At 46.4% G+C, this 27,510-nt stretch overlaps 2 protein-coding genes across 10 annotated transcripts; one reads left to right on the top strand and one right to left on the bottom strand.

Moving 5' to 3' along the window:
• Nucleotides 1-2,384: 2,384 nt before the first annotated feature.
• Nucleotides 2,385-20,689, bottom strand: spata2 (spermatogenesis associated 2). Of its 9 annotated transcripts, none has more exons than XR_014732065.1 (11): nucleotides 12,719-13,177; nucleotides 12,340-12,408; nucleotides 12,131-12,183; nucleotides 11,781-12,031; nucleotides 11,494-11,684; nucleotides 11,300-11,408; nucleotides 10,597-10,697; nucleotides 9,273-10,143; nucleotides 5,845-6,003; nucleotides 5,124-5,273; nucleotides 2,385-4,996 (listed from the first exon to the last, which is right to left on the bottom strand). XR_014732065.1 is itself a non-coding variant. In XM_084680259.1 (4 exons), the coding sequence occupies exons 2-3, from the start codon at nucleotides 18,717-18,719 to the stop codon at nucleotides 16,772-16,774; spliced, it is 1,656 nt and encodes a 551-aa protein (XP_084536385.1). In that variant the 5' UTR covers nucleotides 18,720-19,203; nucleotides 20,230-20,677; the 3' UTR covers nucleotides 13,465-16,502; nucleotides 16,767-16,771. The 9 variants fall into 9 exon arrangements, 2 of the variants coding, with proteins under 2 accessions (XP_084536385.1, XP_084536383.1); XR_014732070.1 differs by having other exon boundaries at nucleotides 2,385-4,802; nucleotides 4,945-4,996; nucleotides 9,273-10,697; XR_014732067.1 differs by lacking the exon at nucleotides 12,719-13,177 and adding an exon at nucleotides 20,230-20,689 and having other exon boundaries at nucleotides 9,273-10,697.
• Nucleotides 20,690-21,862: 1,173 nt separating this feature from the next.
• rnf114 (ring finger protein 114) lies at nucleotides 21,863-25,145 on the top strand. Its single transcript, XM_084681188.1, has 6 exons — nucleotides 21,863-22,063; nucleotides 22,547-22,697; nucleotides 22,786-22,892; nucleotides 23,140-23,254; nucleotides 24,422-24,529; nucleotides 25,043-25,145. Exons 1-6 carry the CDS (start codon nucleotides 21,927-21,929, stop codon nucleotides 25,106-25,108), a joined length of 684 nt encoding a protein of 227 aa, XP_084537314.1. The 5' UTR covers nucleotides 21,863-21,926; the 3' UTR covers nucleotides 25,109-25,145.
• The last annotated feature ends 2,365 nt before the right edge of the window (nucleotides 25,146-27,510 follow it).

Below are 27,510 nucleotides of genomic sequence, written 5' to 3' on the forward strand. Positions count from 1 at the left end.
CAAATGTAGTTAGGTTGCCAACTCCATCATTTTACAGTATCATAGACCATTTTGCGAGCTCAGCTGTTATAACAAATATGGTTTCATGAGGTTTTCCTCTTTCGTTCGCCCTGCCTCTCCCTCCTGGCAAACTACTGTGCACCTAAAGGGATCAATAAAAAAAAGGATCTGTTTAGTTTGAAAGTTAGCTAGCAATGTGACCACAGTCTCCACCATCAAATGTGGACTACTTATGGGCTTTGTTGACTGGCCAACTTTATTGCAAACATGTACATCACTGCATACCAAAAACTAGGTTTTAACCTGATTTACTATCTTAAAAATGTATCTAAGTTAGGCCAAAAATCGACCATTACCATGCTGCTCTCATTTAAGCCAAGACCAACAAACCCCCCAAAAAGGGGGGTTCTCCAACCCTCAACCAGTCCATCTTCTTCGGCAGGCTTGCTTTTTACTCAATTCCATCAATCTGTTGCTTCTCAGTCAGAAACAGATTAGATGACAGCGATAGGTCGATGACAGTGATAGGCCAACGACAGTGATAGGTCAATGACAGTGATAGGCCGATGATAGTGATAGGTCGATGACAGTGATAGGTCAATGACAGAGTGAGGGACCTGAGTGTGAGAGAGGCCATGCTACTGACTGCTGGGCTAAACAGCAGCTGCAGCTTGATCCAAGCCAGCCAGCTCAATGTAAAGCACTTCACAGTAAAAATATATTAAACAGTTTTCTAATTTTAGATTGTACGCCTGACTGAACAATTTATTTTCCTCAACACAGATTCTTTTTTCCTTTCATGACTGGATGTTCAATATCACTTGGTTAATAACTCAAACATTCTTTCCATCGTGTATCTGCTTGCTCATCAGGGCAGTTATAAAAAAAATGTCCATAAAAATTGGAGGGTAAATATCACTGAGTGAAATGTTAAAGGCTTAACGCATTTGGCACATGCTGGCTACATAATATAGTTTTGTCTCATTACCACTAACCAGTCACATTTGAACAGCTCCGTCAACATGACAATGAGTACATGGAAAAACTAACCAGCTGTGTCAAATGTGTCATTATTGATATAGGGCTTACTGCAAATTCTGGGAAAACTTAAGCTGTGATAACATGTATTCAGTTCGGGCTGCATGCAGGTTAACAACAAAGTTTAACAATTTGAAGGTTAACTACTGATTATTCAGCATTTTGAAAAGTTATGCATAAACAGCATATCTCATTACTATCACCGCTGAAACAGAACAACATTTCCATAATGCAGTCCTCTCAAAAAATATAAAAGACATGATACATCAATTTCTGAGGGTGGCAAATCAGTGTGAGTCATGTGTCAAATTGATTAAGGAAGACAAATATAGGCCTAGAGCTTTACGGGATCTTGTTTAATTCAGTTGACATATTATTTCTATATGCATGTGTATTTTTCATTCCAAACATGTTTTCAACATAAAACTGTGCAGAGGAAATTTAAGAATAAAAACATTGTTAGTATTTTTAGAGGCAAGTAAGCCCAGTTTATTACCCAAGCTACTGCCTCGTCTAGTTGGGCTGGCACTTCCATTTAAAGCTGCAATAGGTGATAGTATCCATACCGGTACTATGATGCGAGAAATCTCTGTCTGTCTGTGTGCAAGTTTTATATTGGGATTTTAGTTTGAGAACCTCGTGTCTATTGCAAAACCCAAGGACTTGCAGTGCTACGTTTGACGATGTTTGAATCCCATGTTCAGCTGGTTGAGCTCCGTTAAGCACTGCACTAGCCTCTGATCTTGCGAATCAAAATGATGTATGTGTTATCCATGGATATATAGTGAGCCAAAACAGGCTTACGACAGGCACACTATTATTTATGTCAATGCAATACAGTAAATACAAGACCATGTTTACTGCACTGCTGTAACAAAAACAGACTCTAAGAGGGAACCAAGATAGGTTTAATCACAGGGCAGTCAATGTACAAGCAGAAATCCGTAACAGACAAGCGTGACCAGGTGGGCAGGGACTTCTTACGGTAATGGATGAAATTCAGGCTGGCTAACGTGCGGAAAAACAACATTTAAAGTACTTTATTTCAGTGGGTATAGCTGGAAGGTTATTTGCTTGTTGCTTTGTAGACAAACCCACACAACGAGTAGCCTATTTGGTTTCCATTGCTTTAGACGTCATAAAACGAGTACTTGGGCCTTCTTGCTGGACAACCTTTCAATTGACAATTCACAAATAAATATGGGTATATTGTCATCTAACTTGTATTTACAACCCCAATATGGCCAGATGAGAAGTGGTGATTGCAGGCTTAACATTGAATCAACTTATTTCAAAGGGTTTTCATTATGGATGAAATGTTGGCAACAGAGAGACAAAATGAAGTGGATACTTTATTTCAGTATAGATCACTGTGGCCTGCACAGTAACAGTCATTTTGTCACATGAATTCATGTATTTACTGATGCAGACATTCTGCCGGCACATTGCAAATGTGCACAAAGTCCAATTAAACTAACACAGAATCAACTAACTGACATCTTAATCACCTGCTGCATCACAGGCACTGAACAGGGTATATATTACATTGTTCATGCATTTTGATGCAGTGATGATGAACTTGTACAAACAATGGCAATACATGATTACTTTGCCTTTTTATTAGAATCATTAAATTGCAACAAGGACTGCTAAATAAAATATAATAGGTGGGTTTGGCATTCTTTTTCTCCCTCTGAAGCGCATTGACAGAAGCGCAAGCGTAACATATTTGCTTACTTTATGTGACGGTTGTGGCTTCCATATCTAGATCCCAGTTGCCAGAGTTTGGAACGCTCCCAGTCTCAGAAACTGCAGCCCACTCACCTGAGTCATTTCCCTCCCTTACTCTGTCACGCATGTCTATAAATAGCCTTCCATTCAAGCCTTTCACATGATGTTCCCAGTCGCTCTGTCTGTTCGTTTCCTGACCCCGCCTCTCTGACTCCTCTTCTCAATAAAGCCTACTGCTTTATCTGTCTCTGATCATTACAGTTTCCATCCACATTCCGAACTTAACTCATTTATCCAGAGATTCCTGATTCCATCCCACAATCTACAGTCCTGTCTTTATTGGTCATATCTTGTTGCCAGAAGACTGTATTATAGAATGAGCTGACTGTGATTTATTTTTTAATGCTAAACAAAATATTACTTAATGTAGTGAGTTATGGTTTGCGAAAAGAAATTCAAATGTCCATTGTAACCCTACATATGGCAGGGGTGGTGGAGGCAAAAGGGCGCCGACTATTCTGTGTCGCACTGAGCAATGACAAAGTGTGGATAAGTTATTGGTTTTTAAAAAGTGCCTTGACTGTAGGGTAAGCGTGTCAATCCTGCTTGATTTAATGATGGTGCTGACTGTCAGTCAGTGCATAGGTCTTGGAAACTCTTAAACCTAGAATGATGTCATAGAAAAAATGAATGAAAACAATATTTATTCTTTCAGCGGTTTCAACCTGGGTATCTTGTTATACCTTATAACCCGAATAGTGCAAGGTCAAGAAATGTTCTGTCTCTCTTATTATCTATCTCTCGCTCTGTGTCAGTCGGTCTCTGTCTCTCTCTCTCTCTCTCTCAGATCTTTTTTCCTTGGTCTGAGAAGTGTGTTCAAAGAGATCTCCCTGTCAGGAGAGTGTTATTCCGTGAGCTGAAGAAGGAAGTTCACTTGACAGAGGAGACCGAAGGAAGAAGGCTCCTCATTCCCCAGTCTGTCAGATGATCAAGCCGCCGCTCGTTTGTCATGCTGACACAACTAACAAGCTTCATCAGCCTTACGTCGGAACGCAACGCTGTATACCGATGCTGACGCGTGTCATACACGCCAGCATGAGGCCTGGCCATCATTTGACTCTGTATCCGTGGTGTCAAAAGGCATTGTGTCCAAATACGCTACCCCCAAAACATTGGGAATCCAATGTATTAGTCTTCAAAGAAGGCATGACGAAATGCTAATGGCCTGAATAATAACACGTTTAGGGAGAGCGTACGTTTCAAAATTCCCATAAAGGCTCCTCCTCCATGGGAAAAGCGAAGCCTGCTCCCCAGAGCGTGTCGAAGGAGAGAGGTTAGGAAAGAACGTCGATGTAAATGATAGAAACTGGGACTCGCTTGCAAACCTGGGTTCGAATGCTGCTCAGTGGCTACATGGATTTTATCAGCCTTATTTTTTGGGACTGAATCTCAGTGCTGCTTAAGGTCAGGCCCCAGGCTGAAGAACCAACCTGTTCGTTGGAGGGCTGATGTGTCGAAAGACTTGCAAAAGTCTGGGGAGGAGAAAAACAGTGCATCACAGGAAAATAGATGTTTTTCTAGTTTTTTTCTAGTTTCTTTTTTTTTCTCCATTTCGCAGGCACCATCCAAAACACAACACAAAGACACAATCCATCTAGCCCTTTATTCTCCATTGTTGTGTGTCAGGTTTGTGAAGTTTATTCGTCTCGAGCCTGTCGATACGTACACTCCAATCTGGAAGTATACTGTACATTTCATTACAGTTATAGCCACAGACGCACACTGTGACCCCCCCCCCCTCCACTCCTCCTCCACTGCTCTCTTTCAGTGCTCGTACAAAACAGACCACATGCGGTGCAGATAGATGTACCCTACTGCGACACGTGATTGCAGCACACTTGCTTCTTCGATCTCCATTGGATAACGATAGCACCCAGCAAACGGCTTTTGGGGGGTTGAAAGCACATGGCTTCACAGCATGGTTCCCAGAAGTTTAAGTATTTGATGAATGTTTAACCATAACCTTCTACAAACTGGACCAAAAAAGAAGAAATGAAAAGAAGTTTGAACATGCTTTGGTCATCATTCTTAGTAGAATGAAATGCTATCCTCATAGATTGCTTTGGATTAAGGATATTGCGAATGAGCAAGTGTTGACTCCTGTTTCTCGTTTACCTTCTGCGCACACTAATGGCATCCTTGCGCACACTAATGGGACCCCTTTCTCCTACATAGGAAAGGAGAATAAGAAGATCTGAATAAGAAACGACTGTATAAAAGATATGTCCACAGCCTGCAGACTTGCTCTGGTCTCTACTCAAACACACACCCACACACACAACCACAAAACGCACCCTGTGGCGTTGCTCTGGCAGTCCCCTTGCTCTGGCAAGTCCCCTTGCCGACAGGAAAGCCTTCAAGTGGGGTTGCTGGGGGAATGAGATAACTTGCTGCCCAACGTCAGCAGGGTGATGATAACCAGAGTGACCAGTACAGCAGTACATCTGTATAGAGGGGGGGGGGGGGGGGGATAAGGCAGATACTTACACAATCAGACAACAGATATAGCATGTCTTCTTTGAACAACATTCAACATCCATGTGGGCAGAGTGTGTCCCACACGGAACCCCATCCGGCAACTTGTCCTGTTCAATCATTGTGTCAACATGGCGAGTACACCAACAGGTCTCACACACGTTTGCGTGTGACACAGTACACACGCAAACGAAACACGGACTCAAACAAGGAAATGGTCAAGAGAGTTGGCGTGAGGAGACGAGACACCTTCGAGGTCGCTATGTGCGCGGCATATTCCATGTAGTGGAAGGAGCTGTGCACTGAGAGGCACAGCCTTTCCTAATGACATTCCTGCAGTCTCGCGTTCTTCTCCGCAAAAAGTCCTCTTGTGTACTCGGCTGCCATTATGCAAGTGCCGGTCGATTGCTCGCCGTTGACTACAGTGTGCTCTGCCGGACGCATACGCTTCTACGCACGCACACGCGCACACACACACAGACTCATCCAGTAATCATGGGCGCGCATGTCGTGTCGAAGCATGAGAACCACTCTGTTTACCATGCACGTCCTGTCAGAGGCTTCTCCCAGCCGTCCTCGGAGCATTCGTCTCTTTGTGTTTGCTGACTGGAGAATGCTCTCAGCTGCTTCTCACCCCGGCTAGCATGCCAGCGATGTTGCCCTCAATCCGGTGGAGACTGTTCTCTTCCACTGACGAGTCTGTAGGGAGACCAGTGTTGCTGTTTGATGCGAAACATGAAAATGATCCACGTTGAGTACAGTGAACATTGCCAAAGCATCCAGGTGCCTATATTGTGGAGGTTAGGTGAACTGATTTATCTATATGTATGGCCACCCATCAGGAAGAGAGGTGTTGTGATTTACTTAAGTATTTCTTCAGGACAGAATAAGAACCAGCCTAGTGAGCATGTTCATTTTGTCCTATTGTTGTCCTGGGGTTTCTTTGTTCTACGAACTTTGATACATTTGCCTTGATTGTACCCGTAACAAATGATTTCCTTTCTGCTTTAATAACAACAACATTTTACAACTTTTATATGCGTTGTACAAACAATGACAACTTTTTTTCATGAATAATCTGCAATAATGCAGGTTTATGAGAGTCCATGTGCGCGCAGCTGCAGTAGGAATTGACTCACTTGCAGCAATGTATTCTGACTGTCAGAGAAAGAGGAGAATGCTGATTGGCATTGGACCAAAGAACTGGAAATCAATTGCTGAATAAACCATTGAGGAGAAAATGTGGAGAGGATAATGAGGAGGCTAATGAACGGTGAAAGTGCTGACCAAGCTGCCTGTTTATCAAATAACCTGACATCAACCAAACGTTTTCACAGAGAGAGTACTGTGACAGAAGCACAGAACTAACCAGGATCTGGAAACTGATATGGCCACAAAGGGGTTCTCCGGTTAATAGACCATTGCTCGCTATAGACTTAACATAGTCGCACTGCAAAGGCCCCTAAACTGGGGAAAAATATGGAGGAAGAAAATCAACTTGTTGACCATTATTCCGTTCAGCTTGTTTCTGATATCTTGTTGGCATTTATTATACATGTCATAGGAGTATTTGATGAAATATTCAGCTATTGTTGGCATAAAACATATACATAATCAATTTAACAGGCATTTCTTGACCTGCAAACTGAGTTCTAGATAGTTGACCGGGCAACAAGTTTGCTTTCGTCCAGTGCGCTGTAGGGGAAGGTCTCACCGACAATGGCTCCGCACTCTCCATGCAGTTTTTTTTGTTTATTACTGTTTATATTGTTTGGTTCTTTATACACAACGCGCTCATACAGTATGATCAACTAACAATGTATTCCCCATTCCTACACTCTGTAAATTTCTGTTTTGTTTTTCTACTTATTCAAAATGCTATGTTGATTTTATTGGGGTGTGCTTGCCTTCGGCGAGCACAAACCATTGTAATCTCACATATATATTTATTATTTATTATTATTGTTTATTTTCGCGCCCCTAAGGCTCAGTCAATATTTGGACTACATAGACAACGTTGATGTCAAAAGGTTCGTCTTGGTCGCGATTGCGTTGGTTCTATTGGGATTTATGTACCGTTGCACGGTTTAGGTTTTAATTAAGTTTTTGTGGCAAAAGTGAAGCTAACAGTGGCTAACTTGCTAGCCACAGTCACTGACGCTACTGACGTCACTAACGTCAAGAAATATCGCGTAACTACCTCTAGCAGAACATTAGTTTAGCAGCTTGTTAACTTCTGGGAGATAGCTAGGCTAACTGCTTTACTGCAAGGGAGCTGCAGAAACGCCACAAGCAAATAGGACAGGGTGATAACTATTTACTAATTTTACTTTGTGATATCAAAAACAATATAAGCTGATATAAGGAAGTAGTTATATCTACTTTCGGAAACAGTAGTCTACTATTTCACTGAAGCATTAGCATCATGACATTAGCCTCTGTTGTCCGGGCAACACATACTACAGCGGTCTATGATGCATCTGTTTTCAATCGTTAAAATAAACATTCCTCACGATTACATTTTCATTGTAGGATTTATTATGACATTAGATTATAAGTAAACGATTTGTTGGTGAAATTATCATTACCTGTGGTTTCAAACCAGTGTAGCTCACGGCAACGCTGTACTGTAGCCTAGTCTAGTACAGTAGCTATAAAAAAAAACATCTCCACAGCTGTTTACAGTACAGTAGCCTACGTAGGAAGTCAAACGGCACATGTTCGGCACTACCATTACTTAAATCAAAAGTCTTTCAATAGGTGAAACTAGCTGACAAGTGACTACTAACCTGAACTTCATTGCCACAGCCTAAACTTCAATCTGTTCACAAAAATAATTCATTTCAGCCTAGAACGTACAACGGAAGTAACGTTAAATGGAATTCAACCAACGCAATTGCTACCAAGACAGTCTACTGTAGTAGTAGTTGTAGCCTACAATTTACCGGGGCAGCTTCTCCACACAGCAGGGCTATAACGCATTTTGCCTTGTTACTGACAATGGTCGCTTTTACTGACATTTTTATGAATGAGTGATTTTCCCACAAATAAATGTCAAGCTTATTTACGTTTTTGGGGGCATATTTTCAGTTAGCAGATGGTACTATTTGAATCACGATTCCTTCTGAGATAGCTGCTGGTAACGTCGTTGTTAAATAAGCTTTAAATGGGGTTCTTTATTATTAAATGAATGCAACATGAGTAGGCTAAATGCCTGAAAATATTACGAGAAGGGAAAAACTTACAATTACGTTTAATTCATAGAGATTAGGTCAATTTTTACACTGGTCTGCCAAATGTATTCGTTTTGATTCAACTATGAGGTTGCTGATCACCATTCCCTCTTGCAGGGGAAATGAGTAGACAACTATTTCATTCTACTCTTCACTCTTAGTATTTTGAGTTGTAAACGAGCAGAAAAAAATATGCTTTTAAATCTATGTAATCTTTATAAATAATAAGTAGGCTATGCATTTTAATATAAAATATACAGAAATGTAATTTAAATATGGACCCCTGCAACCAACGCAAGTAAGCAAGCACACCCTACAATTTCCCCAGAAATTGTAACCGCTCTAGTTCTTTATATTATGCTAGTAAATGTTGGGACTTCACTGTCCTGATGTTGGCATGTTATTTGTAAGATGGTGACAAATAAAGCACTTTGACAGCTAGAGATTTTTTCTTCTTATTTTCCGAATGTGTACAATCATGCTGTTGTGATGATAATATAATGTCATTACTGTCATGAAGTGTGTGTGTGGGTGTTGCTGTCAAGGGCTGTTTGAACTCTGACAAAACACAAGGGTTCAGAGTCAAGCTCTCCCTCTAATACTCAACTACCCAGCAAGAAGAACCACTCGTGCACTCCAAGCACTCTACACAACCTCTCAGTCAGGCGCGCGCACACCTCCACACACATACACACGTCCTTGGAGCACTCCTACACAAGGCAGGCTCCTACTCACATCTGCCACCTTAGAATGAGACCCCGTCTGAGTGTGTGCGTGTCGTCTGAATCATCAAGGTGAGGCAGAGTAAAAGTCAAATCTTCCAGCTCCATCTACCTCTCCATGCCTCTGCTCTCATCTTCCAACACCGTTTACCACCATGGTTTTACATCTGGGTTCAGATTTCTGTAGGTCTTTGCAAAGATAAATACAGTCACCAATAAATAAATACACACACACACACACACACACAAAAACTAACAAAATATAGAAAAAACACACACCGAGAACAACAATGGGGTTAATTCAGTTGGAGCGAAAAAATGCGGGAAAAACACAGAGGTTAAACAGGAGAGTCAGGCCTCGGCGCGTTTAATTAGTTTGTTTGTCCCAATATCGGTCTGAGCAGCCTAATGAAATGTAATTGCGTTTAAGTTCACTCTCGGCTTCGCTCCCCAACACATAGCATGGCACTGCCGATGCTGACTGTGCAGGCTCCGCTGAAAGGGTCAAAGCTGTAGGGTGTGTCATTATCTCGCTGTCCTCCTTCAGCCTGGGAGAGGCTGCCGAACTGTTCATCTGTCCAGTCTTGACATCCCCTAGGGGTGTGTGTGTGTGTGTGTGTGTGTGTGCGTGTGTGTGTGTGTGTGCGTGTGTGTGTGTGTGTGTGTGTGTGTGTGCGTGTGTGTGTGTGTGTGCGTGTGTGTGGGGGTGCAGAATATTGGTCGGCCCACATTCTCAAACGCACAAACACACACCCTCCTCTGACGGTGCAGATCTTCTTCCTCCTCACCGTCTCCATGGCGCCCCCCGATGGACGTGTTCCTGGAGCTGAGCCTGCAGCAAGTGTTCATGGGATGTTGCGGTCCCTGGTGCCTTATAAGGGAAGCTTCCAGACACCCGGGCCAGAATAGAGCACGTTTGTTTGGCATGCCACGTGTTGGTTCAAGACAAAACTGATCTGGAGAGCTTTCACTCAAGAGTCCGGATCCAAAATCAACCGCTAGCACTGACGACACCAAGACATTTACATTTAGTCATTTAGCACACGCTCTTATCCAGAGCGACTTACAGTAAGTACAAGGACAATCCCCCCGAGGCAAGTAGGGTGAAGTGCCTTGCCCAAGGACACAACGTAATTTGGCACAGCGGGAAATCGATCCGGCAACCTTCTGATTACTAGCCCGACTCCTTCACCGCTCAGCCATCTGACTCCCTACAGACAATCCTGGTGATCTGGTCCAAATCGATCGTAAAATCCTAATCTATCTCCTATGATACACTGTGTGTATGCTTGGACGTTTTGGGGGATGGACAAGAAGCATCGACTATCTGGACTCACCTGACACTGGAGGTTTCCTCTGACAGCATCAGTTCCATCTCAGCAGTTCCCGTCTAGGAGAAGATAAACTTGCAGCTCCCTCGGCACCACAGCCAAACATGCTGAGACAAGAGATGCGAAGGCTTGCCACTATTGTTTTCACCGAAATTGTCAGTGGCATCAACTATTAATAAAGACTAGCCTATAAAACCCTCTCCTCATCTCCCAGGTCCAAATGTATCTATGTGGCTTTTCTCGGATCTAAATTTAGCGAATGGAGTTCTTCCTTTCATCTTGGCCTATATTTAGATGAGCGCGCCGTGGCTTTTATCCCAATCTAAATATATGCGGGCTTTCACCTGGGGACTGGGGTTTTTTGAGGGGAGCCGTGTACACGTGACAGAGATACTATCTCGAATAGGAGAGCGTGCACAGATTCACACTAGCTGAGCAACAGCACACCGTAAGAAGTGGCATGGAGAGGGAAACGTTAGGCTACTACGTTGACGAACTTTCCTCATGAGATGCAGCGTGACAGCCACTCAGCTAACACAGTTACGTTGTCCTATCAACATAATGGCACGTGTGAAAGGGGCTATACAAGTCATTGAAAATCCCATCTAAAATAATATACTTCATCCAAAAAATATCATGGGATTGTAGTCTTTTGTCACATAGCCATGTGAAAGGTTGGATATGAAAGGTGCAATCATGATTCATTCACCTGGTTTGTTTTGAATGGGCTGCCGGGGCGTTTGAGTGTCTCTGCTATGAGGAGCTCCACAGCCTTCTCTCCCAGTCCCGTCTTCCACTTCATCACAGCGTCACAGCGTCTGCAATTACAACTTATTGTCAGCACCAATGTGAACGTTGAACGCTGCGTGTAAGCCATAGTTCATGGCATTTCCAAACACCTACCACTCTGTTACAGAACTCCAGCACCTTGAGGTGCTCCTCAAGGTCTTGGAGTTCAGCCTGTGTTTGGGCCACCTGTAGGTCCATCACTGGCACCTCTTCAGCATGTTTGCCCTGTCGTCGCCTGAATAGGAGAGCCTCTCGTTGGTTCTCCTCCAATGTCTCCATCTTCGGGAGCATAACCTGTAATGTGTCTGTCATTAAGGACAAGTAAAACGAGTTTACATGATTGGCATACATTGTGGTTCGTCTAGATTAGCTGTAACATTGATGTAAATAACAAATGTTACCTTGAATGGTCTTTGCCTAAGATGGTACAGCTGAATGGGGTATACAAAGCATTAGTACGACAACATTTAAACAAATATGTTTCCCCCACGATCAGAACAACTTTACAATGAGTGCCTTACAATGAGTTGTAATTGGTTTGAGTATTTTTGGACTGTCTTATATTTGCACTGGCCTGGCTTCCAGCTGTTTTCCTGGGCCCCCTATGGGTTCTCCTCCACCAGACCAGACTTGACAACTAGGGGTATGGCATCTGATGATGCAAAAGTTTGAAGTCATGCAAACAGCCTTTAGGGTTGCTATGGCTCATACAATGATTGTCACTGTTATAAACAGTCATTCATCACTTTACCATCTAATTTCCCAGGGACACAGTGCTAGGCCGTGTGGCAGTGGTAGAATCATCTGTACAGAAATGAAAGTGGAATGCAGTTTATGTACATAGTATTTAGCAAATTGCTATTGATATTAAAATGAATAAACTTAATCCAAAAACAGATGTCATGTACAACTTGGAAGAATTGGTGACATGATACTCTTATAGATTTAAAGTATACTTACCCCATTTTCTTTAAAGGTCCAGCATTGGGCTAAAATCCCAACCAGTTTTTCTCCACGACATGATACATCCTGTAAAGAAGACATAAATCAAGCGCTTTTATAGTAAATTGTTGTTGTATCGGTGTAAACAGTATTCCTCCAAAAATGTAGCATATTTTGCAACAGATCGCAATCTATTCTCAGCTAGTTGTCTCGCACATTAGCATATGGCTGGTGATTCTCTAAGGTAGTTTCCGTTGAATAATGCCAGGATTAACTACAATGTTCGCTCGTAAAAAAATAACCAGAAAGCCTACTATATGAATGGCCCTCGTCCTGTAAAAGCAAATACATCTTATGTTGTCTTTAAGGTCCTTGCTGCAATCATTTGTCACCGTACTTTTTTGGTTTAGGATGTCCTAAATTCCCAATTCAGGTTTGTATAGCAGAGAAACGCTAATCTACATGCTCACAAGTATGTGGACACACCCCTTCAAATTAGTGCTGAAACATTTTAAAACCAGCATAGTTAAAATCGTCTGCCTTGGGTTCCAATACCAAACTGCCTCTAGTCTAGAAACTACGCACAACAACTTGTTTGTTCGGAAGTTTAGGAAATGGGGTTTCAGGGACTTAGGTCCCCATGTGCAATGCCAAGTTGGCTGGAGTGATGTAAAATCCACCACCAGACTGCAGAGAGGTTGAAACATGTTCCCTGGAGTAATCACGTATGGCCACCAGGCTCTCTGAACGGCTCAACTGGGTTTGACAGATGTCTGCACGGAGACGGCTCCTGTAGGCTACTTCCGAAATATCAGCACACACATCTACATGTAAGGGCATGCAACGGAAAAACACTTGCACATAAGCATGTCAACACTTTTGTTTGTAATATGCAACAGATGCATGTGTGAATTTGTGAGTGTTCAACAATGTGTATGTGTAAACCTGTTCATGTGTATGTACTGTATGCATGTGAGTGTTTCTCATTTACAGCTTGTGATTCTTTCCGATGTGAGGGCTCCACCTGCTGGTAAGACAGGAACAATACATCACGTGCAGCGATATGGTCAACCAAGCTCTGAATTACAATACATAACCCACAAAATCAATAAACAGTAGGAGCAAGAAAGGAGTAAATATGGATTGATTTTTATCAGAATTTTATTCTTGAAATTATTTAGAAAAAAAATCTCATTTATTCATGTACGTTTATATATTCTTTTAGTTTTTCCACCTACTAACAATTTTGGCTATTTCCCCTTCTCCTTCCCCTACCTCCTGTATTCCTGTGAACTGATATTGGGGGTGTGTGGGGGGAAAGGGCAGATTCTGGTACTCTCTAACCAAACGCTGTGCAGTGCTCCACAGTGCCAACAGTTGGAGGCGGGGCCTGAGCGAGAGAGGGAGAGAGAGAGGGAGGGGTACAGAGCAGGAAGGGGTGCAGGTGTGAGACCGTCGAGGTACGGAGAGCAGATGGGGGGGGAGAAGTGGGCCTATAGAGCATGCAGCCTGGGGGAGGGGGGGGGGGGGGAGCTGAGGGAGATATACAAATACAAAAACACCAGCACCACTTCAATGGAATGGAAGGAGCGCGAGTGTTCATCCTCTGTCGCACGTGCAAAGCCCCACTGGACGGAAGTGTCGGGTGGATGGGAGGGGGGGTGATAAATAAAACCAATGTTTCAAATGGGCTCGGTGCATTCAAGGCCGAGATCTAGAAAACGCCAGTGCCAGTGTCAGATTCGTTGGGGAACGTGCCCCCGAATGAACCCCTTCTCGGGACGGTTCCAGTCCGACACGTTGATTGGACGGACGGAACAAGGGGCCGCCGGGGGTCTGCTGGTCAGCCGTTCTGCGACCTGGTGACGCACGACCACCCTCAGCAGTCACAGAACTGCAACGATAGCCCTTAGTCTTTAACCAGACTCTGCCCACGGGAGGTCACATGGTGATAGAAACGCATAGATGTGTGTGTGTGTGTGTAGCAAGGTCCTTCGCCAGATCGAAAGAGGATCTCAGTAAGTCGTCCAGCGATTTTCCGTTCACTACAATCGTTAGACTCCAGCTACAAAACAGAAAGCCCAGCTTGCCTTCTGGTGGTGATTGTTCAAAAAACAAAAACAGGAAAACAATGCGAGGGTCAGGTGACAGAGTCGAGTCTCCCCAGTTGAGGAGCTTCCGTTCTGCCGACATCCTGGGGATTCGGAATACAATATGTCCGGCAACTCGTAAAAAGGCCAGTCATTCAACAATGAAGACGCACCCAAAAGTGTTAGGCCTTCAACAACGGCCCTATTTGATGTGTTCTTCAGTTAGCGATTTGAGGCGAGAGAGAGCGAGAGAGAGAGAGACAGGCTCAACATTTTCACTTTGCTCAACCTCTTAAAAAAATAAAATAAAAGGCGGTAGACATGATTGTATCCCTTTTGTTCTATTTTCTGTCGCCGGCCCAGACTGAGGGGAATGAGCTGACCACAGACCAGAAAGGAGAAAAAACCATCAAAACAGCTATGCAACACAACACAGCCAACGCCAGAGATGACCACCACACCAAGCGGATGAGGTCACAGCACAACTCCCTACGACACTGCCAGACAGACGCGAGTCTCGGTCGGGTCACTCCAAATACTGGCCTCCCGGCTACACTATAGGGTCTAATCAAGTTCCTGGCTGCAATGCCCCCCACGACACGCGTGCTTGACGTAAAGCCCTGAAGCTACGTCACACGGTCCGTTGACAAAAGGCTCAAATGACAATTAAGAGCAAAGGGGTGACGGCAATCTACCAGAGTTCTCTATGGCAGGGTAACACAGTTGTGCTAAGTTCATAAGGCATTTTGTTACAGTGCTGTCTTCGGTAAGCTAAGGGAAACTAGAAGCTATTAGAACAAGACAGGGAATCTAGGGCGGTTTTGAACTGGGAGGCGGAGCTTCGGTTGAATTTCCAACATAACCATTTGAGGTAGACCGGTCAACTGTGTCAGGTCATAAATGCTGTCTGAATGCTGGATTGTAGGCCGTAATAAACACATTGTCTGTGAAAAGAAAATGCTGCCAAAAATTGGGATGTGTTCCAAACAGCATGATTGCTGAATTTAACTTATCTTCAGATGAGGGGGTGCGGGAGAAATTATTTTTGAATATAAAGACTGCTGATGTTGAATGAGTAGCTGTAACAGCTACAAGATTATTATTTCCATAACAATACATGTCATAAAGTTCCTGGGATTTTGTTTTTGTTTTTTGTAATCAAGTTAGCTGGTTGACTTAAAACCCTCCTCTTGAAACAACCAGCGATGACGTAGCATGGATCTAGGATGATCTGACACCGAGTGGCTGTTCTGTTAACACCTCAACACCTCTGACGAAGGTTTTCCCCCCCGAAACACCAAAACTGGAGTCAACGGAAAACCATCTGTCAGTTTGGAGAAGTGAGAACAAAGGAGAGAGGGGTTGAAACCAATCGAACAAAAGTTATTTTACCAGTGAGTCAATAAAACACCACACCGTCTCCACAGGCAATATTTCAACAGCAGCATGTAAACCTCAGTCAGACACCATCATTAACATTAGAGGGTACATTTACAAGGCATTCTCATTTAAATAGAATCGAGGGCATCTGACAATTGTCTCTAATCCTTTCAAGACACCCCATGCCATTCCAACAGATACACTTTATAACCCCATATTCACCCCCTCCCATTTCTAACAGTCTCACATTGTTCTTGAGATTTAAAGATACGATTAAAAAATATATAGATATATATATATATTTATATATACTATTGAATTCCAGTGTAAGGTTACTGTTCTGTTAGTTTTGTTTCCACCCGGTGATCATTTTCAAGTTTTAAAAACGTCCTCCATTTGAACACAATGCAAGTTCACAAGTCTTGGCCACACGAGATTCACCACAGAAGCCAAAGGCAGAGTCTGTGTGCGCGCGCGCGTGTTCGGACGGCCTTCATTTGGGCGTGCAGCTCTCTCTCTCTCTTTCTTCTTTTCTTGCCCCCCGTTCGTTTTCTGAAGGAGGACAAGATTCGAGGGGTTGGGAAGCACTACAACATCACTTGACTACTTAAGAGCGCATGGCGGCAATGGGGATGGGAGAGGCCAGAAGTTGTACAGAGCGTTGAGCTGACATGGTTCTCTGGGACAGGGGCGCGTCCCAGGGCCCGGCATCTGATAATAAGACAGAGAATGTACAAAGTTCAAGGGGGCGGATAGAGGGGGGGAGAGAGAGAGAGAGAGAGAGAGAGAGAGAGAGAGAGAGAAGGAACGAGAGAGAGAGAGAGAGAGAGAGAGAGAGAGAGAGAGAGAGAAAAAAAGGGAGAGCTCTGAAGATTTTTCAGAAACAGAGAAAGAGCAAGGCGGAGAGAGAGAGAGACAGATAAGACAAAGAGGGAGGGGGGGGAGGCGGGGTTTGGAACAGGACTCCCTGTGCACCTGGCTCATCGGTAGACCAGGTGTGATATGGTGCCAGACTTGAAGTTGAGCTGATGGTTGGGCACGAAACTGTGCTGGGGATTCTTCCGGGTGCACACGTCCTTGGCGTACACACCCATGCAGGTGTCGCACGACACCTTGGAGCAGTTGACGCACGTGTGCGAGGCGCCGGGCTTGTTGCAGAAGCCGCAGCGCGAGCCGCCCAGGACGGCGCTGCTGGCCCCCATGGGCGGCGCCATGGCGACCGACTTGCTGGGAAACAGCTTGGTGACCATGAGAGGCTTCTCCACCATCTGGGGGTGGGTGAGGGTGAGGGGGTGAGAGTGCGCGTTCGAGTACACCGACAGCTTCTCCTTGACGGGGATGTAGCCGTCCAGGGGCCGGGGCGACTTGGGGGGGTAGTCCTGGAGGCCGCAGCAGGGGGAGGGGTCCACCTCGTGGCAGGCGGGGCAGAGGATCATGTCGCACCTCTGGCAGGACGCCAGGCTGGAGCAGGCCAGCCCACAGCCCTGGCACTTCACCCCGCCGCCACCTCCCCCGCCGTGGGCCTTGAGCACCCAGCCGTCCCTGGCGTCCCGGGAGGGGGGGCGGGAGGGGGTCTGCCGGCCCCCCAGGCCCGCGCCGCCCCTCTCCGTGTAGAGGTCGATCTCGTCCAACGAGGACAGGTGGTAGGAGGAGTAGGGGTCGCCCGAGGGCGGGGACTGGATGGGGAAGAAGTCGGCCACGGGGCTGTAGGCGGGCGGCGCGGCCGCCGAGAAGAGCGAGGCGGCGGGCCGGAGGATCTCGTCCTTCAGGTCCTCCTCGGCGTCCACGAACAGCGGCTCCTTCCTCAGGCTGAGCGAGGCCTTCAGCACGGGCTTGTGGGCCGCCGCGTGCCAGTGGCCCGCCCCGTCCGTCACGTCCACCGACTTGGACGGCCGCCCGCCTCGCCTCAGGTGGTGGGGGGGGTGGGCGCGCTCGGCGTCCGCCGGCCGCACCGACAGCCGGGCCACGTCGGCACCCAGGCTGTCCCGCCGGCGGAGCGCCTCGGCGCAGCCGGCCGCGTCGTCCCGGCAGCCCCTCCTCAGCTCCAGGGCCTCCAGCTCGTTGGCGGTCCCCCGGGCCAGAGACACCACCTCCCCCAGCAGGCGACACTCGGCCTGGGCCAGGAAGAGCTCAAAGGCCAGCTGGCGGAGGTGGGCCGGCCCGCCCGGGTGCTCGCGCACGTGGTACTGCAGCTCGTGGTCGCGGGAGTAGCCCATGGAGCGCAGGAGGGCGCGGAGGTCGGCGTCGCACACGGCCGACTGGAGGTGGTACACATACGGGCCGGTGAAGGTCTGCAACACCAGAGAGGACACCTTCAGGTCGGGTGAGGAATTACACCAAGCAAGAGCGCTATGCCGAATACGCATCTTTTTTTTGTAAAAAAAAAAAAAAGACTACAATAAAATAATAAAATATGTATATATATTTTATTTTTTTTATGTCAAAAAGGGAAACTCATATCATGGCACAAAAACGGGAAGCTCAGCTTTGAGAGCAACACAACAGGTTTTGTCTCGCACAGCGCAAACCAGCCCTTTCGTGCGAGCTCCAGCGGTCTCGCCGGGCCTGTGGAGGAGAGCCTACCTTGATGCAGCGGAACTCCTTCTTCCAGGGGAAGAGCAGCAGGTTGGTGCAGAAGGTCTCCAGGGTGTGAAAGGCTCTCTCCAGGCCCCGCAGACTGCCTCCCCTCTGGCAGCGCAGGGCCTTGTCCACCACCTCGTAGAAGCGCACCATCCGGAAGCGCTGCCCGGGGTCTGGCTGGTAGGCCCCCAGCAGGGCCGTGGCCGTGGAGAGGAGGGCCTCGCCGTCCCCCTGCCTGGCTCCCTCGGGGGCGCCCCCGCTCCCGCTCCGGCCCCCTCCGTCCTCCAGGCGTCTCTCCAGGGACGCCACGTACCTCCTGAACAGGTCCTCTCGCAGCTTGGCATCCATTTGGCGGCAGTTGACAAAGTCAGCCGTGAGACCGCCCTCGCGCTTTTGCTCGCATGCCCCAAACCAGGAACGCCTCTCTCACGCGGCCCTCCCTGTCGCCATCTCGGGGCACACACACACACACACACACACACAATCCACTGACGACTGGAGGCGGGGTTAAGGCACAGGGACAAGCCTCAGGGCCCAATCAGAGAGCAGCCACCATGCTCTGAATGACACAGGACTCAATTGAAGTGCCTCCTGTTTTAAAAGGGGTGGCCGGGGGTTGTGGGCATCTTGGCTTGGTTTCACTGTGACCAGACGGCTGTATTCCTAATTCAGCGTGGTCAAGAGGCTCCTCAAGGCTCAGGCCCTCGAGAGTTGTATGGGCATCCACCCGATGTCCTTCTTGCTCAATTGCGTGAGTCTGTTGAGTGTTTAAGGTCACTGAGCAGGCAGGGGCAACGCCAAAGCAGTGTGCATTTCCATCGCTAGCGACAAGCTGCAATGACAAGAATACGACGTGAACATAGAGAACGTGCAGAGCCGAGCAGTGTGCAAAAGCGATTCTGGCACAAGACACCCATGAGGACGCCTCATCACTGAATCTACATTCATTCCACCAGCGCCGAAAAAGGGAGATGTTTAGTGAGATAGATGGAAACAGACACTCACACCCACTCATACCAACAACGTACAGTGTGTGGGTTGGATAGGGGACATGCATTCGTTTTCTTTCCTGCTTTGCTCTGCAGAATCGCATTGTCCATCTTGCAGCTACATCATCTATCTACCCGTATATAACACGGCACAGAATTCCAATTTGATTTACGTCAAACGAGACGTTTAATTATGCAGAGCGAGCTAATCTAGACATTCTCTTTACATCATTTTCCAGCACGATCTTCACCCAGCTTTTGACATTCAACGTTGCATATGGCTCGCTACCTGTGAACGGTACCATAAGCACCCAAGACAGTTACTCTATACCGAATGATACTTAACAGAGGCTGAAGTAACATTTATATTAAAGGATATACTGTGCAGAGGTTGGTTTAAGTGTAGTTAGCTACACTAGCTAGCTACATCATCACTAGGATGGAATCCAGCGTTATGCTGCGCATCATCACTGAACTAGTAACGATTGCCATGTACCCAGATCATTGGTTAGACAGTCTTGTTGTGACAGACATTTCAAACAAATATATATCGTATTAAGTAGTTGGCCATTGTATTCTCTAAGCAATTCGACAGTGTTAGCTAGCTAAGCATATGTAGCTTGCTAGCTAGCAATCTGGGCTGTCACTGGCATGGGCCCCCCACTCCAGCCCAGGGCAGTGAACGCCCATTTCCCTCCGCGTAGCAGCAGCAGCAGCACGGATAAATTAATCGGCGCCTCCTTGTCCTGCATCCATCATCTCCAAATGTGCTCATGCGGGCAAGTGAAAATCCCCCTTTCGGAACTACGTCCCGTATTCCTAATTACACCCTAGATTTTGTCACAGACGCAACAACCATCACGTCTTACCTTTCCTGCTATGGAGCCTGCTAGCTGGTGGTTGGTGCTCGTTCAGCCTTGGTTGGCTCCTCCAGTGAGTACTGCTGGAAATTCCCGTCACCGAAATGCGCATGCGGAATACTCTGACAGCAGCGGTACGACGGCTTATGAAATGTAACTTAAATCATAAGCTTTTCCTGTTTTACGTTTTGTTAATGACCATTTCTCGGACCGCAAAAGCCCCTAAATGATCCACAGTTTTATCATCTCTATCGGCACCTGTTTTCCTTGACTGGTAGTTCATTGACGTAGTCTCAGTTTTACGTTCAGTCAATGCTTCCTCCGTTTTTCCTGTGCTGGTGCAAGTGAAACGTTGCCAGGTTCGATGAAATCCCGCATTGTAATGATTTTCTTTAAGTTATTTAACCACTGGTGCATTACCACAGCCCACGGATGGAGGATGAGAAAAGTAAGAGACCCCCACATTAGTGACGACACGGGGTGGGGTTACGCAGTACTCGCAGACCCAACAGGTGTACCTGCGGTTCACTTGGGTCGTGTGGGAAAGCATCCACTGTGAAGTGTCGTCATAATGAATTTGAGAAACAGAACAGCCACCATTTCTCTGAGAATAAAGGAATACATAGGAGAAGCAGGAGCAAACAGTTGCCTCAAAAAGTCTGTTTCAGTTCAGCTCAGAGCTATAAGCTGAGAATGAGTGATATCTAGTAACCCAAAAACACATCACAAGAAAGCTTGTATGCGACATTCTGCGACACCTCCAAATCCGTCCAGACTTGAGGGTTATCAGTGTGACTGTGGAGACTGTGGCTGTTTCAGACACGGCCTGTCTCTACTGACGATGGCTGCTGGTGACCAGGTTTGATGACCAGAGAGGTTGTGGGAAACAGTTGATGGGACCAACACGGCCTCACCTCTCCAATGACCATGACCTTCTCTACACATTCTGCTATGATGGATCTTATGTGGACAAGCTACAACAAAAGAGTACTAATATTGCCTTTGCTGTGTCATGAATAAGAGATTGAAGATGGCCTCCGAGGTGAAGTGTCCAGTGTCACACCTGGCATCCTCGTTCAGGAGGCGCTGACACGAATGCACAGTTCACCTCAACAGTTCTGCTCTGTACACACACAAGGGGTTTGATGGTCAATTAAAACATACACATTTGTATCTCCGAAGATGAGCATCATGTGCTTGAGGTTTAGTTTGATAAAAGTGATACTTATACATGAAGCATATTGGATGTCACACTCAGACTCCCTCTGAACAAAGGTCTAGTGAGGCCTTATATTTGTCAAATTTGGGGTTGTAAAAAAGCTCTAATAGCTGAAAGGACATACGATGATTAATAAAATGGTAATAACAATTATATATCTTTTGAGAAATGCCTGAAACAAGTACAAAGCCGTTCAACAATATGTCAATCTTTTATTTTTTTATTTTTTTATTTATTTTTTACAAATACGAATCACTACATAGAACGTAAGAAAGAACATCTTTCTAATGGTAGCCTCAGCCTGTGCAGATGACTGTCAACGCGTTGTCTGTAGTCCGTTATTGCAGATACACCTGCAGTAGCACACTAAAAGACACCCTCACTCAATCTGGCAACACAGTCTGTAATGTGACGTCAGTTAATTCCACAGCTCCACAGTCTGGATCGCTTTCGATTTAACAACAGAGGAAAAGCAGAGGGGGAAGAAATGGCGATGCTAGGAAGCTTCAGCTCTGCACAGCAAAAGAAAAATGTTTCTGCTGGAGACAGGGATGTGACAGAGTTTGTTTGCCCAGTTTGCCTCGAAATCTTTGACAGCCCTGTCACAACGCAGTGTGGCCATACGTAAGTTTTGGGTGGAGATAGATTGCTGGTGGTAGCTCGATTATCCGGGCTAGCTAGGCTACTGTAGCTATGATGTTGTGTTGTTAGCTAGCAACCTTGTACTAGTAGTAAATCGTCCAAGTTAAACAGAGGTAGTTAACTGAGTTAGCTTCCTTGTTGTCAATGTATTCTTATCATGTTTGTAGCTAATCAGGGTTTAAACATACCGACATTTACGATTAGCTACATTATTTCCACTAAATATAGCTGGCATACTTTCAGTTTTGTTTACCAACGATATAGCCGTACATATGGGATGTGTAGTTCAAAAATGTATCAGGACTACAAATCCATAACTCAATGGGTGGAGGCTTTTTTCTTTTGAATTTCAGGAACTAAACAGAATAATACATTTACAGCCAATAAACAATATGTGTGTGATAGATACGGAAGCGTTGTCTGAACGAGACGTCATTGTTGCTCGCCGTGCTACACTTCTCGCAGGTTCTGTCAGAGTTGCCTGCAGGAGTGCTTGCGGCCTCAGAAGCCCGTGTGCGCTGTGTGCCGGGCCGGCCTGGGCCACTGGGCTAAAGCTACGGACCTCGAGGCCCTCATCCACTCCTCAGTGGCCGCATGCAAAGGCTGTGGAGCCCAGGTAGGTGTCAGAGGCTACGTTACGAGACGGAGACCTACTGTTGTTGTTGTGAGAGCGAAGGTTTAAACACCTTGTTACCATGTCCCAGGTGGCTCTGTCTCAGATGAGAGGCCACACCGGAGCATGTCCTAAATACCAAGAGTACATCGAAGAGGGTGTGAGGACGACCGCTCAGAGCCAGCCTGCCATCCTCAGGTGAGGTTCATGACGTCCCTGGGCTGGGTTGACAGGGTTGTTTGTATACCACCTCAGGTCAAATAATGTCAAGAATTAAACGTTCTCTCTATCTCTCTCCCTCTCTCTCTCTCTCTCTCTCTCTCTCTCTCTCTCTCTCTCTCTCTCTCTCTCTCTCTCTCTCTCTCTCTCTCTCTCTCTCTCTCTCTCTCTCTCTCTCTCTCTCTCTCTCTCTCTCTCTCTCTCTCTCTCTCTCTCTCTCTTCCAGTCCCGTGCCCAACCGTTACACCTTCTCCTGCCCATTTTGCAACTGCCAGAACCTCGACCAGGACGGCCTGGTTGAGCACTGCACTTCCCAGCATGCCCGGGACACACGTCATGTGGTAGGAAGTCTCTCTTATGAGCTCATCTCCCTTCAGACAGTCACTCCCATAGACATGATAAAGAGTAGACGCCGCATCGACCGCTACTGCCTACTGGCGCTGACGAGCCGTGGGGCCGCCATCTTGGAACGGTCAACCGCTCCACTCAGTGTAATTTGTTTGGCTGGGGAAATTAGCTGTCAGCGCATTGAATTAATCATACCGAACTGAATACTGAACTGATTTTCAAGCGGTTTGCTTTGCTGTAAAGGTCATACATGTAGCTGTGATACAGGACATGGTTATTCTTTTCACACCCCAAAAAATCACAAAAACCAATAGTATGGTAATGTTATATGTTACTTGTGAAAAGTAATCCCCCGAGCCCTGTTTGCTTGTTCACCGATATGAGCAGGAATATGCTGCACATTGCTGGCATCTTGTTTATTCTGATGCTACGCAACCAGGAATCTGCCCTGTCCAAGATGGCTGACGCATTTCTTGTGCCCAGCAGCCAATGAACTAAACTCTAACAAACTCTTTATGTGTATGGTCACTCCCTCTCACAATATGAGGGTGCCCCATGGAATGGGCACTAGAGAACATTAGAGATTTTTCCAGTAGATTGATCTATTTTTTATTTTTTGTTATCAGATAAGCAGTGTTGAGTGGTACAGTTGGGTCACACTAGACAATATAACCTGGAAAACTCCCAGTAGAGTTATACTAACCAGTTGTACACCCATGCATCTAACAATTGTAACATGAGTGTGTCATGATAATCAAACTGTAAAAAAAAAAAAGAAAAAGGAGAGAGATGGCTTGTTCCAAAAAAACAGCTTGTTCCAAACCACTTCTATTTGTTAGGTGTCAACGAAGTGGACAGTTGTGTTCCAATTTCCCTCCCCCTCCAGTATGTAGTCACGCACGTGTCGTCACACACCTGGCCAAGGTCAGCCCTAGATCTGCCAGCGCTCTGCGTCACTTTGTCCGACCTCCTCCCTTCCCGGAGCGGGCATGTTTTTTCCCAGCGATCCTCATTAGCGGTCCTCTCTGTCTCTCTGTCTCTCTCTCTCTCTCTCTCTCTCTCTCTCTCTCTATCTCTGTCTCTCTCTCTCCCTCTCTCTCTGTCTGTCTCTCTCTCTCTCTCTCTCTCTGTCTCTCTCTCTCCCTGCCGCTCCTCTCCAGGTGTGCCCCATCTGTGCCTCCATGCCGTGGGGAGACCCCAACTACAGGAGCGCAGACTTCTTCCAGCACCTCAAGATCCGACACACCTTCTCCTACGACACGTTCGTGGTGAGTGTGGAGAAGTGGCGTGCAGAGGCCCCACTGCGGGGCCGCGTGGCCCTGATCTGGAGCGTATGGGGGGGGGAAAGATGCACACACACCCCCCCGAACGGGCTGGCTCCACAGCATGTGTTGTGCGTCTGACGAGAGGTCTTTGGTTTGCGTGTGAATTGAAATGACTGAACGAAACAGCGGGTTATTTTGAGAAGGTCACACGAGAAGCATCTCGGGAAGACCCTCGGTTGTTTTCCATTGGGCTCCATGCGACAAGCAGGCAGGTTGGGACCCGGGCCGGCTCCCAGGTCCTCATGACGTCCACAGGGCCCCAGAGACTGACGAGTCCACAGCTATATATCTTTTGATAGTCTCTCCCACTGTTCCCCAGACTCTCCCCCGTGTGATGGTGCACTGTCTGTGTCTGGGTCCTGCTGTCCATGCAGTGAGCTGAATCTCTCCCTCTGTCTCCGTCTCTTTCTCTCTCTTTTGTCTCTGTCTCTCTCTCTCTTTCTCTCTGTCTCTCAGGATTACTCCACAGATGAGCACACGATGATCCAGGAGGCACTGCAGCGCTCCCTCATGGAGAACTGAAGCCGTGTCCGTTCAGCCGGCGGGGGGAGGGGGGGGGGGAGGGGTCCTGTTCTCAAAGCACACAGGTCTGTGGAACAGGGAGAGGGGGAGGGTTACCATGGGCAATCAGCTTCAGAGGCAACGGGGGGGGGGGGGGAGACGCCATCCAGACAATCCTAGCCTGAAATCTATTGGCCGAAACGATAGTCGATATCATGCCGATGTAAATCTTGTGGAATCGTAATGGCTTGTGAACAGTAAACTCCCAGAAACCTGGCCCGACAGCCCCGAACAGCTGAATTGTTTGTGTGCTTCCTGGTGTCGAAGGAAATGCAAAACACTTCTCTGATCTCCTTCCAAAGAAGCTCCCCACCCCACCCCTGTTATACTAGATTGCTCTTAATCTGCTAAATCATGTTCCTTTGAGGGTCCCCCCCCCCCCCCATTTAGTTTTCCCTCCCAGTGTCACCCGCCTGAAAAGTTCCCTTCTGTTTCTAACATACTCGATGCTGTAGTGAGGGATTTCAACCACTAGGTGGCTACTTTTGAACACACTGTAAACTACCCAGTAGAAAAACATATGGGCTTTCAAGCAAGCGGCAATATACTCAATTCCTCTCGATACTGAAGTGCTACTGTCATTAAATGTGGCCTCTTATATGAAGAGCCAATGTGGATGTTTTGTGATTAAATGTAGTCCTCTGGGTGTGAAGAAGCAGTCATTCAGGGTTGGCACAGCTCTTAGACCTGCCACTAAGATCAATGGATGTGCTGGAGGATTCGTATGTGAGCGTAGAAAGTGTGCCTGTATTCCATTGTAAAAGCTCATTTTGTAAGGATTTTTTTTTTTTCCCCTCAGTAAGTTTCCCGACTAAATCTTTTTTGGGACTGTGTCAGTAAGAATCTTCCGAAACCCCCGAACTTCCGTTTAGCTGTGACACAAGTGCTTCGGGGGGCAGTCGAAGGCGTCTGGGACAGCTGTGCGAGGTGCCACGGTTCGGCCAGAGGAGGGCAGCAGAGGTCCGTCGTTCCCATTCGTCATCCACTATCGCTGGCCTTCCCAGCATCCAGTCTGTGTAGCAAGACAGCCTCGTAGACAGACTCCTCTGTGAAGGAGGGCGTGCTCATCCTGAACCCCTCCAGGACAAGGCCCAGCATCACCACAGTTCACCTTACAACACTTTGGGAGGGGGTTATCGCTAGTCCAGTTCCATTTTTTGGTTTTGTTTTAATTTATTACAATTTGTTAAGTTGACTTTTTTTTTCCTCGTTGTAAATCTTTGGATGTCATTTTTTTTTTCCGGGACAGTTGATATGAACTCGACGTGAAGGACATTCACGTCGTGATTTGGGACATCCTGCCCAGAGTTCAGATAATCTAAACCAACCATGGTTATCGTGAGACCTTTGTTATTTAACAGAGGCGGTCTTGTTTCATTTTGTAACAGCACTTTGCAGTTTTGTTTCTGAACTTCATCTGACTGGATCAGCTTCCTTCTTTCCCTGCCTGAAGGGAATAATACCCTAACATCTGTGGCGGTCTGTGCAATTGATGGTGTTGGTGGTGGTGCATTAAAGCCATGAAAACAAATGTTAACAAATGAAACAACAGTTTAATTTCCTTTTGGACTTAATCTTGTACAATAAAGCAAATATTACAATTGACAAAACCGAAACATTTGATCCAAATGTTTCGTCCGTTTTCTCTGTGATACAGTTTGGGAGACAGGCTGAAGGAACACGTTTGGTGTTCTAATCAACCTCTTGTCAGGCAATTGAGTGTTCCGTCATTCAGTTTCTCTGTCTAACACTCTGCCTGTGATGACAGGGCCCCCTGGTCGTCTGCTTCCCGCGCCGTCCTCCATACTACTGTCATCTTGTTTTCTCCAATAAAAAAAAATATTCACGTGTGATAAATTCAGACTCGACTCTTGTCTTTGTTAGCTCGTATTTGTACTTAAAAAAAACAAAACAAAAAACATGACTGCCTACTTGTCGAACTGATAGAGTAACACATTTCGCTTCCTCACACTCTCACACACACTCTCATTCTCTCTCTGACTGTCAGCTCTGCTGTCTCGGGGGTGCTAAATCCTGATAAATTAAAGCTCTTTAATTATTTAAACACCGGCCCTCTGAAATCAGCCTGTGTGATTTATACCTGAGTTTAAGACAGGTGGAGGCTGAAACAACACAGTTCTGATTGATGACCTCGAAGAGCTGTGTTTGTGGGGGGGGGGAGAAGGAAGGGAGAGAGTGAGTGAGAGGGGCTATGGTGGAAGGAGCTAATGTAGGTGGTACATCAATCTCCACCAGGAACTGTCCCAGCCTGTCTTCATTAGAGAGCAGGCGTCTCTGTTGAGAGGTTTGGCAACGCTCGCAAAGGCAGCTGTTCCGCCAACGTCCGCCGCGCGATCCGTATC

Source organism: Hypomesus nipponensis, chromosome 18 (genome assembly GCF_054491055.1).
Source record: "Hypomesus nipponensis isolate SF chromosome 18, ASM5449105v1, whole genome shotgun sequence".
Classification (NCBI taxonomy): domain Eukaryota; kingdom Metazoa; phylum Chordata; class Actinopteri; order Osmeriformes; family Osmeridae; genus Hypomesus; species Hypomesus nipponensis.

Coding starts and splice junctions, on each gene's coding strand:
- spata2 (XM_084680259.1), bottom strand. CDS start 18,719: ATGGATGCCAAGCTGCGAGAGGACCTGTTCAGGAGGTACGTGGCGTCC. Junction 18,083..18,374: donor AGGAGTTCCGCTGCATCAAG/GTAGGCTCTCCT, acceptor CTGGTGTTGCAG/ACCTTCACCGGCCCGTATGT.
- rnf114 (XM_084681188.1), top strand. CDS start 21,927: ATGGCGATGCTAGGAAGCTTCAGCTCTGCACAGCAAAAGAAAAATGTT. Junction 23,255..24,421: donor CCCGGGACACACGTCATGTG/GTAGGAAGTCTC, acceptor GCTCCTCTCCAG/GTGTGCCCCATCTGTGCCTC. Junction 24,530..25,042: donor TCTCCTACGACACGTTCGTG/GTGAGTGTGGAG, acceptor TCTGTCTCTCAG/GATTACTCCACAGATGAGCA.